The following is a 14,632-nucleotide window of genomic DNA, read 5'->3' as shown; positions in this document are numbered from 1 at the left end:
CTAACACGGTGGTTTCCAGCATCTCCCCTTCCACTTCCCTGAGCTCTTTTGGTTTCGGTCTAGGAACATCCTCCCTCCCACTAAGCACTTGAAGAGACCTGTAGTTTTGTTGTAGTATTTAGTCCCATAGAAGACTAATGACTCAGCAGAAGCCAGCTCAGCCTGCCACCCGGGCCCAAAAGGGCAGGGTTTGACTGATTAAAGCTACGGGCGACCTGACATAAAATAGCTAAATAAATCTTTAATATTTCTAATTGCAAATGTACAGAAATTGCACGTCCACATCATTTCTTTGAACACCAACAACTTTCTCTGTACATTATTACATAGTTTAAAAGAGGCTGAAGGAGTTTCAGCAAACACTTCCACTTTGCTTTGTTTTTAAACATACTTACAAAAAAGGTTTTTTGTTTGTTTTTTCTTCATAAGAGGATATAAAACATAGCGACTGCTCATCAGGAACAAGTATCAGCCTAAGCAGATCTACAGAGAGAGAGGTATATCTTAAGACACAGTGATGGATGATAAAGGAATATGTGACCATGGAGACTGCACTTTGGGTACCGATAGTTGATGCAGAACCACCTAAAATTTACAGCAATGTCACACCTCACGTTACCTGTGAAAGTCAACTGGCGAAACCAAACCCCTGCTCCAGCATTTGAGGATTGTTGTAGACTGTCCGTGGTTTGGAAAGACCCTGCTCAGCAAATGAACAGGTTTCTCTCTGGCCCAAATTAGATACACTCCCCCTCCAAGAAAAGAAAATGACAACTCTTCTCTGCACAGCAGTCACACAAGGGTGCCCGGAGCTGACCCAGAAATGGGGGGGGGGAGGGGAGGCATTAGCACAGACACAGTATCTGGCTAGAAGTGAACAGCCTCCCGTCTGGGGCAGTTCAAGGAATCACTTGGGAACCCTAAGGAACAGCAGCAGCAGCACTCACTTCAGATTACAGAGCTGGAAAGGCGGAGTTGGAGTCCCAGCTCGCCCTGAATGCAGCATGCTGGAATGGGGCTGGAAAAGACCCAAGAGGTGATCTGTGGGGAAGCCAGGCCCTGGAGATCAGTGCAGGGTTGTTCGCCCCTGTACCTTTGCTTGGTTTTCTTCCCGGGCAGAGGGGTGGGGAGTTTATGGTTATAGAAAGGGCAATGAGCTTGGTGGAACTAATGAAGCACAGCTATTGTCACCCAGGTCCAGTAAATCCCTATTACATGCCTGGGGAGACCTCCAGTCTATTGATCCAGCATAACCTGGTGTGTCCTGCAGCTGGCAGTAAGTTACACAGCTGTACCCAGGCGGGGGGAGCCAGGACACTGCTCACAATGCCAGGAGTGCTCGAACAGCGACAAGCAAAAACCACAGAGTGCAGAATTCCAAGGACCCGTTTGGGTGGAGGACATTTCTGCTTACTAGATGTGGGGGGGATGGGGAGAAGCGGTTGGTTACTAAACTGTTGTAGGTGGTAGGAAGTCTCCCTGGAGCTTCTGGCTCTGAACTTAAAGCACAACCCCCGTTGTATTAGACTTACAGCGTGCAGCAACCGTGGGGTAGTTCACATCCCAAAGCCTTGCCCATTTGCTCTCGATCACCCCAAATCAAAACTCTGGCTCCACCCCAAATCTGAACCCAGATCTGAATTTGCTTACTTGAGCCCACCTCTGTTTAAAAACAAAACAACAAAACTCAAACAAACCAGCAGTAGAGACACTCAAATCCTGACCAAATAAGCAGCACCAGAAGTAAATGACTATATACAACCGTTGGGTGAATAAGTACATTACAGTCAAACACCAAGAACATATACAAAAAATTGTAAGACTTGCATTAAGATAAAAATCTGTGAATGTTTGTTTTGTCTGCACGTTTACAGTTTTTGCACTAGAATAGGCTCTTGTCGCAGAAACACGAGAAGGAAAACAGCAGGTCGCAGGATGGTCAGTAGAGTGGTTGTTTTACTCTCTGTCGCTGGGAGCACCTCTGCACATTGTCTCTGGTATTGCTATGCGAAACACCAGGCTTGAGGACAGGCATTGCACTCACAGCCCCACACACTGGTGTGCAGCTTATAAATAACAAAACCACAAACGGAAGTAACAGTTAGAGATGGGCCTGAACCAAACCTCCAGATCCGGATCCCATGCTTTGCAGTTTAGGGGGCATCTCTACAAAGAAGAGATTTCTTCTGGGACTGAGTTCCTTTTCATACTGGCTCAGGAAACTACAGAACATCAGAAGGGGTCGGATCTGGAAATGTTAGTTTTTAAATAACTCCCTGTGGAAGGGTTTAGGTTTTCTGCTACGCCAGCAGCACAATGTGCACGCTTTAACTGAGATTTTGGTGTTAACCAAGACTTTGTAATGTAGTCCCTGTAAAGTTAATGGAGCAACGGATTGGCTCAGGGCTGAGGAATAGGTTAAGATGTATAGTACTTAGCTTCAGTTCTAAATAGACAATTGTTTCGGGGGGGGGGGTCCCCGTGCCAGTTCTTAGGGCGAGCACTGAATTTGCATCCAAAAACAATTCCCTGAAGTTTCCGTGTAAGAATGGAAATCAGTCCCTGCTAGGGCACCCGTCCACCACCCCTGCCTAGCATTCTATGTGAAACAGCTTCCATCTTTCACAGGAGGAATATTTCAGACCCTAAAAAAATAACCAGAGCTAAAAGTACATCTCCGGGCATCAGCTGTTTAAAAAGAGTCTTTTTTTTTTGCAGGCTTCTTTAAAGATATTTGACACTGAGACAAAGGCGGAGGTAAGCATATGTACCAAATTGTTCATAGTACCCTGTATACTCCTAACCTGTCTGGGTCTTTCTCCTGGGGCTGTCAGGTTTGTGAGCTTCTTCAAAGCCATTTGTGCTAATTCTCCAATATTCAATGGTCACTTGGCTCTGAGGAGCTCCTCTTTTTGGTCTTACTTTCATGCCACACTGTGAATTTAAATCAAGAGATGGGACGGCATTCCTTGCGTGTGGAGAGCTTCGAGCGCAGACAGACCGTCAACCATCCAAGATCCGGAGCTGCAGAAGGTGCAGCCCTGTGTGACCTGGGCTGGGGCTTCCGTGGAAGAGAAGCTTTTAGAAAAAAGCAGCTTTAACTTTAAAATAATCCCCTCCACAGTGAATCTTTTTAGGATTTGCGGTTGCAGGACAGCACAGAAACGCAAACAGTGTCCTGCTAGCACAGACTAGATACTGTGGAGTTGGTACCTAAGCCTATGCACAATTCAGTATCCTAGTCCCTTCTGACTGTACATTTACACATGGTACTGGGCAAACTAGGACAAGCATACAGCAAGTATATGCTCTTAATGGGAGGAATAGGCAGATGTCCTATACACTGTACAGTGGCATCCGTGTCTCAGAGAAACCATCTCTCTGGGTCTCAGTATTAGTGACCTGTTCTGAGACTGGGAATCACGAAGGACTAACTTTAAAAAAACAAACCAACCTGCACTGGCGGCAGGTCAGTGGCATAATCCCCCGCTAAGGAGCTGGCCCCTCCGCAGAGCAACACGCGTCTGAATGTGCCGAAGCTACTTGTTTCAGCAGTTAGGAAAGTCTAATCCTGGCTTATGTCTGCACAGTGCCTCCTGACCATGGGAATTTCGGTGGCTGCTGCTGTTCTTGCTGGTTACTCCCTTATGAGCATGTTTTACATTCTTCGAGGCTGTTAATTTCCATGCAGTGCTCATTCCCAAGCTAAAGAGGGCAGTATTCCAGAAAATGGGCTGTATTTTTTTCTAATGCATACTGTGAAAGAAAAGAAATACAATTACCAACCTTCATGCTTCTTCAGGCTTTTTCTTTTTCCTGACTGTTTAGCACACATCTCTGCATATAGCACCCCCCCACAAATAACCCTTCCTCTTCCGAGCAAGCAGCCGCATCCTAAACAAATACTGGTGTAAAACCGATTCCACTCCCTGAATCGTGATGGGGCTTCACACCATTTTTCGGAGTGATTTTTGGCGAACAACCCACACTTCACAACCCAATGGCTAAGCACCTGGGCGAGATGAGTGGACGTGATATTTGCTGTGTTCAATAGCAGGACGTTTAGTGGGATGCTAGTCGTGTGGAACGTCTCATTGTGTTATATTTGTGTCAAGGCAATGTGCCCCTCCCTCCCCTCCTTAGATTGCCGAGAAGAAGCTGCATCTAGAAATAAAGAAACCATGCCTAGAACACCAGCTCCCCTTCTCTGCTGGCGTACAACAGTCCCACTGCCTTGGGCACAAGCCTGCACCAGCTGGGTGTCTGACTAGTAAGTTGGCAAAAAGTAAAACAAATACAGAACGCTGTTCTCTTGCTGCAAGGTGCCATCTTAGGTGTAATATGCATGGACTCTCCAGTGAGGTAACGCTTGCTGTGACACTGCGTAGCCCAGCAATTCTTGCTAAAGTGCTATTCTCTCCCCTCCAAGTGACCTGCCCTGGTGTCTATCTGTGCCGGCATTCCTTTGGCTACCACCCTGCACACAGAGCAAGCTTTGTCCTTGCACTTCAGACCCTGCTCTCCCGAGTCACTCGGATTTCATTCAAACACCAGTTCTCTTGTGTGAGCGTTAAACTGACGGTGGCACACTACCTCCAGCATGGCACAGGAAATCTCTCCTACTGAACAACGCTGGGGGAAAGGCCTCGTTCATGGACCAATGTGTGGCGCCTACTCCAAGCGGCACACAGGAGGGATGTGCTGCGGCCACCCCGACCTGAAGCTACACAGAACGACCCGCCAAGCAAACTAAGTGTCATGGCAGAGCATTTCCTGATGAGGGCTGGAATTAGACTAAGTGCATTTCACAACAATACATTCTCATCCTCCACTGAGCTTTTACCAACAGGAACCCACAACTGAAGCTAGCCTGATTGGGCCTGGCACAGGCTGTCCCAGCCCCCTTTATTTTGCTTACTGGCACGCCAAGGCCATTATTACGGGCCAGGAGGAGTGTGAGGTGTGTCCTTTGGGCAGTTTGAGAAGGAAAAGGTTAAACATTAAACACTGACTTAAATCCACCCGTGACAGCAATCCCCCCGTATACGGAGCTCTCCTTTTGCCACACATTTCACACAACTCGGTCTTTCGGTCCCCTCAACTCGCTGGCGTTGGCGTCTCCCACCAAGGAGCAGTCACGTGCGCCGTCTGCAGTAAGGAGCTGGTTCCTTGGGGAGCGGGGGAAAGACAGCAGCCATTCTCTGAAGCACGGCTCACCCCTGCTGCTGCGCAGTCTTTCAGGCCAGGCCTCCTCTCCTGCAGCAGCTCCCTCCGCGGGTTAACAATTGCTGCTGTTTCTGAATTCTCCGTTCTCTGTAATCTGTAATTTAGTTGGGTTTGTGGGGGAGATCCCGTTACGTGTCTGCATGCTGTACCTCTCTTTCAGCTGAGTAAGGGCACTCATTAACCGTGCGTTGGCCGCATCCAGTGAAGCAATACGTTTCTCCTGCAACCAAACAGAAAGTGGGGTGCTTTCAGTGAGCGGGCCTGTGGAAACTGCCTCCATGCAGAGGTGTGCAAAAGCAGGGTCAGCTTTGGTTTAGCAAACCCAGGGAGGATTTGGACGCAGGTCCTGTTCTACAGGAGCTCACAGATGTTGGGGGCTGGACAATTTGAGTAAATGGTAGTAGTTCAGACCCAGGGGTATTGGGAAATTTCTGTCCCAAAGGACAGTGTTAACAGATACCACTGCCAGCCCTGCCCTCCCTGGGCCAGCCGCTCTGCAGATAACAGCTCGGCTCACACAAACTTCAACATGTCAGGCTTTCAGGCTAGTGAAATCAGAGCTAAATTAATTTCATCATGTTCTAATTGACCCTGAACAAAACAGAGATAAAATGGCTTCCATTATTCTCCAATTATACAGGCACATGCCACACACATTTTTTTTTCTCCCACCCAGCAGCAGTTAGAATGAGGATAAGGTTCATGTTCTAAAACCCAATTCTCTCCTCTAATGGTTATTCATATCAATGTTTAATTGATTTTGTTTTAATAGAAGTTGATAGCCTGCCCAGACAGCTGCGATGGCAGGGTCCCATTTCTCACTGAATACAGAGGGGGTAGAGTCCAGTGTTAGGACGACAAGGATGGGCACCAAGCATTCCTGTGCTGCAATGTGGTTTGGACACCATCTCCCTCTGTGAACTTGGGTAAGTCACTTAGCCCTCCTTCCTCAGATCCCCCAGCTGCAGACAGAAATACTTACCTGAGGGATGCTCCGAGGCTAGATTAGTGACTGTTTGTTTGTACACTGCTTTGAATACCATTCTTCCCCTGACGCTAGCCTAGCACTGGGGCTGATTTTGGGATGTGGTGGAACCCAGAGGCATAGAAACTGGTTAAAAATAGGAAGGTGAAGCTCATGCTCTAAGGTTGCAACTGCAGGGTCCGGAAGGGATCCCCGGGGTGTTCTGTGCTTCTGAAGCATCGGGGATGGCCAGGGCTGGTGATGAGACATTGGGCAGGAAGCAGCAGGGCTCTGAAGTGGCTCTGAGCATTCTCTCTCTCTCAGGGGCTTGGCCAGCTGGTTCTTGCTCACACGCTCAGGGTCTAACTGATCGCCATGTGTGGGGTGGGGAAGGAATTTCCCCTAGGTTAGACTGGCAGGGACCTTGGGGCTTTTTGCCTTCCTCTGCAGTGTGTGGGTGCAGGTCACCTGCCAGAATTATCTGGGCATATCTCACTTCATCATTTGCCTGCCATGGCCGGGGCCTCAGGATGACCGAGAGCCACCAGTGTCTGTTGTCTGCCTGTGGCCTGTCCCAGTCTAGTTACGTGTGCAATTCTGTCTTTAATGCTCCAACTCAGAGCAGATCCAGCACTAGTTACTTTAGAAGAGCAAGCAGACCTTGTCGACATTGAACTGTGGTGCTTGCTCTCCGGGATGTGCGCCTCACACTGAGCGGCTGGGTGCAGTCTTTGCTCAGGAATAATGCTTATGGAGATCAGGATTTGGCCAATTTAAACTGGAAAATCCAAGTAAATCTTTGTTTCCACTCATCACTCCAATGGTAGAGCATCCATTTAGGAAAAGCATCCAAAAGGAAACTCCAGCCAACGGGCTGTGTCTACCTAGGGGGGTTAGAATCTTTAAAGCACTGCCCAGCAGAGCTGGACACGGATAACTGAGGCACACCTGTGTTGTAACCACTGCTCTCATTCATATTTAAAGCATCACTGATGTCAAGAAAAGAGTGAGCCGCCACCTTCAGCCTGATCCATAGCAACGTATGGGCCATGGATCTGTTTCAGAGCCGTGCACGACAAGTTAAAGCAACAAAGGGCATTTTGGCAGAGTGAGGCCATGCTGATACTTATTTTTGTGCCCAGAGCTCTGTGGGCAGCAGAATACCATGTGCTGAGGTAGCTGCAGCAATGAGGAAGGACAAAAGTGTGAAGTTTGGTGGCGAACCCACAGAAACAGGTGAAATTTCACAAGGGAGAAAGTAGTAACTTTCTGCTCAGCTGTGCTTTCCTGGGACCTGTTCAGGCCCCAGCCCAGCAAGGAGGGAGCCTCTTATGCTGGTTGATCAGCGGGGTCCTTAGGTACCGTGTCTGGACGATGGGGGAATGATTGGTGCCTGGCCCGGTCGCGCGAGGTTCTGAAGCAAGCAATTCTGCTTAGTGGATGGGATCGGGTGCCCTCCTCTGAACTCTACGTGTGCCCCAGGAAAAGTTCCTAAAATCCAGTTGAAAAAACTGGCCAGGCAGCGCTGGAGGCTGGCTCTGAAAGGAGGAGAAACAGGTAGTGTGTGAGGGCCAGGGTGAGGCCGAGAGAGTCAAGTGCAATTTGCAGGCTACAGAAGGCACTTTGTCAATAGCTGTCTGTTAATGGACTCCCCTCCCTCCCCTAAGCTCAGCTTGAACACTAGAGAAGTGGACATGCTGATTTACTAGCGCTGAACAAATGACTGTAAAGATAAACCGATTCCTTTCGCCAGGTTCTCCTTGCTCCTTTCCCATTTGCTACCCAGTAAATCATTACTCAGGAATGGTGACTCACTCCATGATAAATAGGGTCATTAAGCATGTAGTCTAGAATAGTGGGACCTGGCTGCAGATGGTAGCCAAGACACTGATCTTCTGTTCCTGTGTTCAAACTGGAGCAGGTTGTCAGCATCCACAGCCTATATATCTCAGGCACAGTTTCACACCCACAGACTCTGGCACCCATAGTTAATTGTGGCCACGTGTATTTAATGAGCTGAGTTGGGTGCTACAGTTAGCTAGGAAATGAACTTCAAATATTTGTGCCTGAACAAATGGAAGCCAGCCCTGGAATTCTCTCCTTCTTGGCAGCTCATTGGCTAATGGGAGCCTTTGCAACTGTTGGGCGGGAGGTTGATCATTTGTCAGGGGGCTGAGGTAAAAGCTCAGTTTGGGCAGATTTTCAACAGTGACTAGAGGAGTCTCTCTGTTGGCCCAGGCAGGAGAGAGCAGCTGGGTCCTGCACATGACCTGCTAATGGAAACAGCTGCCTTTACGCCAAACTCCTAGAGAAGAAGGAGAAAACTTGCCTTTCTGCGCATCTCCCGCCATCCAGCTGCTCAATGGGGGGGGGAGGGATAGCTTGAGCATTGGCCTACTAAACCCAGGGTTGTGAATTCAATCCTTGAGGGGGCCATTTAGGGATCTGGGGCAAAAATCTGTCTGGGGATTGGTCCTGTTTTGAGCAGGGGATTGGACTAGATGATCTCCTGAGGTCCCTTCCAACCCTGAGAATCTATGAATGGAAAGGGGAGCTGTGAGCAATGGCGGAATGGTTTGTACCATCTTCTGACAGGTGGGTACCTGCTCATGCTCTGAACTCTTTATCAGTGTTCTTAGTCATTCAATGGGACATGCAGTCCCTGGTAAGCAACAGGCTATTCTACCCTACTGTAGGGTACATGTTCTCTGTATGATACTTTCTTATATTGCTCCTGGCATTTCATGGGCAAAGCCCTGATGTTCTCCACCTTCATCATCAGTGCATGGTAGGTGACTTTCTGACCTACAGATACTTGCTTCCCTTTTCCTCCATCTTCCCTTCCCCTCTGTGGTGGCTTTCCAGGTCACCTCTTTCCATCCAGCAACACCCACTACCAGTAAGCACAAACATCAGAGAGCTGCCCGGTACATAAAGGGAAGGACTGACTTCTTAGCCGTCATGGTAATTTCTCCCCTAGAGAGATCTCTCTGCAGTCACCAGTGGGCATGGGATATAGAAGCATCCGAGGAGCAGGAAGTGATGTTATCCTGTATGTGCAGCGTAACTGCTGCACCCAAGGGAGGCTCAGAAAGAGACAGGCTTCCACCATTAACTCGGACGTTTCTTGCTTTGGGTTTAAATCAGCCCCTTCTAAGGCTACACTGAAGTTGAGATGGTCCATTTCAGCCTCCCCATACCCTCACTGTCTTCTGCCAGGGAGACAAAGGTCTGAGCCCCTCGGATGGATGGTGCTGTAGCAGTGCAAACGCCATGATGGGAACAACGTCAGGCTAAAACCTTACCTGCGGTCTGGCTCCTCATTGGTTTAGTGCCAGGCTTGCTATGCCCGCTGGGACAGTAACAACGGGATCTGCACGTCAGGGTGGCTCGTTGCCCCAGGACTGCCGTACAGCCTGACGTTAAAAGGGTACTGACCTGGGCATCAATAATCTTCTGTTTGGAATCCACTGCCGCCTGCATTTCCGCGTGATCTTTCTTTAATTCCTCCTCGACCGACATCAATCTGGCATGAGAACACAGAAGCAAACACTTAGCTTCCGAGAAGCAGAAAGTCTGGCTGCTGTTATTAAACAGTGCGTCGTGCTGCTGCAAGCAGCTCGCCTGAGAGACCGAAATCACCTCTCTGTGACCAGAACAAGTAGCGCATGGGCAGCAGCAGTAACCTCGTCCCTCCCACTGCCAGCCTGCCCTGGCCCTGCCCAGGACAGACTGGCCAATTCCAGCTCCTTGGCCACCCTTGCTGAGACTGCCCGCTGCGTGGTGGGTTTTGTGATAGGGACACCTGCCTACTAGATACTATGCTCAGAGCTACTGATGCCAATGACTCTGGCTTACCCCTGCTCACAGCAGGTTAGCTGTGAGTGCTGGCCTGGAGCAGAAAGGCACTAGACACCCTGTTAGAAAGCCATGGAGCCCTCCAGGCCAGCACTCGTTAAAGTTCCCCCCCTCATGCTCCTTCATCCCCATTTCAGTTCTTCAACTCACAGCCTGGGTCAGCCCTGCACAGCTGCCAGCTCTCTGGTGACCCAGGAGGCTGCCCCAGCAGTGGGGTGAGGTTGCTCTGATCACCTGTTTGCGGGATACACCAGCCTGAAAGGCAATGCCCCTCTGTAGAGAGCATCCAGGTGCAGGAGTCCATTAATTACATGTGCTAGGATCTATACTGGCTCTGTCACATCCAGCCACCACGCCATTAGTCTGGTAGACATTTAAATCAGCCTCCCAGGATGAATGATACAGATTATTTCTTCCCTTACTCCTTGACAGCAGAGGAGGCGAAGGATTGATTTACATCTCGAGAGCTCAGAGCGAGGGGTGAAATAGCAGGCCAAACCAATGGGAAGCTCTCACGTTGTAACCCCGCCTTCAGGGAGCACAAAAAACTAAGTTTTTTCATGTGACATTGCAGGCATTAGCACACACAGCACCCCAGGTTCAGGGAATGTGGAATTTCCGCAGTGAAGGTCAGAATAGGGCTGGGGCCATGAAAAATTGCTGGCCCTGAGAGGCTTGTTGGTTAAAAAACAAACCAACCAAAACTCTCTGCTCTGATAGTTCAAAACCCTGTTTTCTGTCTGACTGTTAAACTACTCTAGACATGAGCAAACAAAGGATGGGGTGGGGGGGAGGGAGGGAGCTTTAGAGCAGCTGATTTAGGAGAGCAGCTTAAAAGAACTGAATGGGTCTAGCTGGGCTAAAGATGGTGACATTGGGCCATATCAGCCTATATGTACGTAAACACCACGGGGCAGAGGGTTAGCTGGGATGCCAGCTAGGAGTAATGAGATGGAAAGGAACACTCAGACCTTCCTGACCGTGAGAGATGTCTGCTGGAGGCGTAATCTCCCAAGAGGAGAGGCAGAAAACCCATTGCTCGGGGTACAGAAAACTGAGTGGAAAAATCCTACCCTGAGCCCAGAGAGCTGGGCTGGGTTCTGAGGTCTCATCCATCTCTAAATTCTACCATTCAATGAACCGAGCAAATCTCTGGCTTCCGTCGCCCCGAGTTTTAACAGTGACAGGTGCCACTCCAAAGGGGCAGAGGGTCGCTGGAGCAAAATAGCTGAAGTTTGCAAACCTGAGGTTGGAAAAGCACGTGGGAGCGGATGAGGGCTCCTCCATTTCCAGCTGGACCCCAGGAAATGAAAAACCGTGAAAAGCTAAACGTTGCCCAGGCTTGCCTGCACCTCGGAAGAAGTCTGAGTCTCTTGTAGCTTGGGGTCAGTGCTGATTTCAGAACTACTTTTCCCCGCACACAAGAAATACAGATTGATTGAAAATGTGGTGCTTTGTCTATGACTCCCGTGGGGTATGCTAAGGGGTAATCTGGCCCAGTGTCTGAAGTGCTTCAGAGCTGACACAGCACTATGTAAATTCCAAAGTACTTTTACAGCCCTGCTGCAGGAGCTACATTCAGATAGCCCAAGCCCCTGGAAGCTTAGAGAGTTTTGATTCAGCCCATTACTAAGAGAGGAGCTTGCTGGAAATTTCACCCCTGGTTGCAGGTTTAGCCTGTAAACCCACAACCCGCTCTGAATTTGAAGGTTTCATGGATCCATAGATTCTCAGGCCAGAAGTGACCATTGTGATCACCTCATCTGACACAGGCCACAGAACATCCCCCAATACTTCCTAGTGCAGATCTATTAGCCAATCCTGATTTAAAGTGTCACCCATGGAGAACCCACCACGACCCCGGCTGAAGTGTTCCAAGGGGTAATTACTTCACCGTTAAAAACCTATGTCTTATTTCCAGTCTAAAAGAAGGCACCAATTTCCAGCTGGTTGGATCCATCCCGGATTCACACCCTTCGCTAATTATTCTTTCTTTACTACTGGGCACAGGGCCAGTTGTTCATCTTTGGACATGAAAGGCCTTGGGCACTGCACCACTCATGCACGTGAGATGGGAATACATGACGAGAGGTTTCAGGGCACCATTTCCAGGAAATCCTGTTGCCAGGGTTGGGCGTGGCCATTTTGAGTGTGTAACAAATAGTGTTAGACAGCATTGTCCATCCCAAAGCATTCTGCAATCTATAGCTAGAGACGCCACACTCCACCTACGACTAGGGCGACAGAGGGCAGCAGACAGTGGGCCGCAGGGCACTGCACACCACTGCCAGGAGAGGAATGATGGCAAAGAACGTTTAGCAGGGACCATCTTGTTGTGTGTCTGTGCTGCACCTAGCACAATGGAGTTCTGCTCCATCACAAGGGCTCCGAGTTGCTACAGGAATACACACAGTCATTAGCACTACTCTTACAACCCCCCACCTCTAGAATCTTTATGTTCACACAGATTGAACATATTCACTATGTGGTAGGCCTTCCTCCAAAGGCTCATCAATAGAGGATAACAACCTACTATTGCAACCAGCTAACAGAGGGTTATTCCTTAGCTTAAGAGGTAGAGGGCTGTGCTGAAGACTTGTGATGAACCTTGTTTGTAAGATTTCATTTGAGAGACCCACACAATGACCTGCCTTCATTTCTCTACCTCAGCAGAGTTAAACTGGCTCTAATGGGGTCCAGGGAACTTGCTGCTGAGGTGACTAAGCCATCCCCCTTCAGCTGGGCTATAGCGTCCTGCTTGCTGGCAGCTAATGTGGGGGGAGGGGGGGAGGGCTAGAGTTACAACACAATGCCGTACTAGTGGCTGCCTGTTGCTTTAATCAGTAGTTTCTATCACGACTAAATTGATCCACTTTATTAACAATGACATAAACCAGCTTCTGTTCCAGACTCATTGTTTCCTCTGTTAACACAATCCCTACCTAGTTTTGGGGGGTGGGGGTGGGGGGAGAGCTAAAGCTCCCAGTTGTCTACATGCAGCTACCTCCTTGTTACAATCATTTACATGTTGGGGTTTCTCTCTCTCTCCCTCCCCCCCCCCATACCTGCTGATGATCCCCTTCATCTGGATCTCTTTATCTTCCTGCTGTCTGCGGAGCCGCTCCTCGCTTTCCTCCAGCCGGGCCTGGTACTCCAGCATCACTTTCTGGGTCGTCTCCTCCTGGCATTTGAACCGGTTTTCATAGTCCTCCAGTTTCTTGTTGGAGATGCGGAGCTTGTCCTGCAGCACCACCAGGTCCTGCTGGTACTGCAGCATTCAAGGAGAAAGCACAAGGCATTTTTATTACTAGGGCTTTTCCCTCACCAAGACTCTCCAGTAACCCAGCCATGCCCGTCTCCTCGCATTAGACTAGCTGCAAACCCGCATAGGAGCAACCCTGAATAGCTGCTCAAAACCTTCTCCTCTTCCGTCTTCTCCTCCAGACTGCACGAGGAGCGGAGCTGCCCTTCTGCTGGGATGACAGGTCACTGGCAGGTGCAGAGAATGGTTGGTTAGCATAGTTTGGAACTTAAAACGAGGGTGCAAGTTAGCTCCACTGAATGGCAAATGTATGCGGGCAGCTGCTCAGGCTGAACAGCAGGGCAGGGTTAGACACAGCCAGGTGAGGCAGCACTGGCGGGGTTCTGGCTTCACGCATCTGCTCATCACGTCTATGTAAATAAAGGGGTGGCACTGCGAATTCTGCACATGCTTACATCTGAATCCAATCAGCTGGCACTCTAGGAAAAGCTGGCTTCCTACGGGTTCGTACGGCCTGAGTTTAGGGAAAACATTTGAGAACTGACTGTCCGAAAGTGAAAGCCTTGCAGCCCAAGCAACAGCTCATTAATAGCGATCCCTGATCGGACAAGGGGCAGCAATAGTCTTAGAGTTCACAGCACCTGTAGTCAAAGGACAGTGAAAATGCTCATCAAGAAGCCACTCTTCCAAATCTAGGGCCAATCCCAGAATGACTCAGGCACCGTTCCCACTAAATCCAGGCAACGCCTACAAGAGCAGAGGCTGGGCTGGGTTTTGGTGGGACGTGTTTAGTTCCGGAATGTGTTACATTTTGTTACCCAGCTGGATTTTCTGCACAGATGCACCCAGCTTGGACACCTTTTCAAAAGGAGCTAACCCAGCCACGTGGGGCTGAAGCTATGGTGGGCGTCACCATTACACACAGCCGGACCCCAGGGTGACCGAGAACAGCGGAGACCACGCTGATCACGTGAGCTCTCAGCAAGTAGCACTTTTGATGCTGAATGGTTATTTGCTTTTTTAAAGGAAGTGTTGAAATGTTGCAAAGAAAGGTGCTGGTCTGGCCACCCTGGAGATTGAAGGTCTCAGCACAGGCAGCGCCAATGCAAGATTCATCACACCAGCCTCTGTCAAAGCACCTCTCTGCAGCCAATTCAATCGTTCTCTGTGGAGACTGCCCACGTTGCCAGCTGCTGTCAGGGTAGTTTTTGTGAGGCTGATACCTGTCCGCTGCGGCCATCAAGCTCAGTGCACATGGGCCATCATGCAGCCAGCAAATGATAACCACATTTGGTCACGTACCACGGGAGTTATTCTAATTG

The 14,632-nt window shown here is 49.4% G+C and overlaps 1 protein-coding gene across 12 annotated transcripts in view; it reads right to left on the bottom strand.

Moving 5' to 3' along the window:
* Positions 1-221: 221 nt before the first annotated feature.
* DAB2IP (DAB2 interacting protein) overlaps positions 222-14,632 on the bottom strand; it is a 316,132-nt gene continuing 301,721 nt past the window's right edge. For 10 of the 12 annotated variants that reach the window (XM_024211147.2, XM_024211153.2, XM_024211149.2 and 7 more), the window contains 3 exons: positions 13,114-13,316; positions 9,629-9,716; positions 222-5,446 (listed from right to left, as the gene is read on the bottom strand). In XM_024211147.2, coding sequence (XP_024066915.2) covers positions 5,279-5,446; positions 9,629-9,716; positions 13,114-13,316 — 459 coding nt within the window. In that variant the 3' untranslated portion in view covers positions 222-5,278. The remainder of the gene's footprint in view (positions 5,447-9,628; positions 9,717-13,113; positions 13,317-14,632) is intronic. The other 2 variants (XR_003899889.1, XM_024211152.2) reach the window with 2 other exon arrangements.

The sequence above is a fragment of the Terrapene carolina genome, unplaced genomic scaffold, assembly GCF_002925995.2.
Source record: "Terrapene carolina triunguis isolate 2854851 unplaced genomic scaffold, T_m_triunguis-2.0 Scaffold238, whole genome shotgun sequence".
In the NCBI taxonomy this organism is placed as follows: Eukaryota; Metazoa; Chordata; order Testudines; family Emydidae; genus Terrapene; species Terrapene triunguis.
This window is presented reverse-complemented; position numbering and strand designations above follow the sequence as displayed.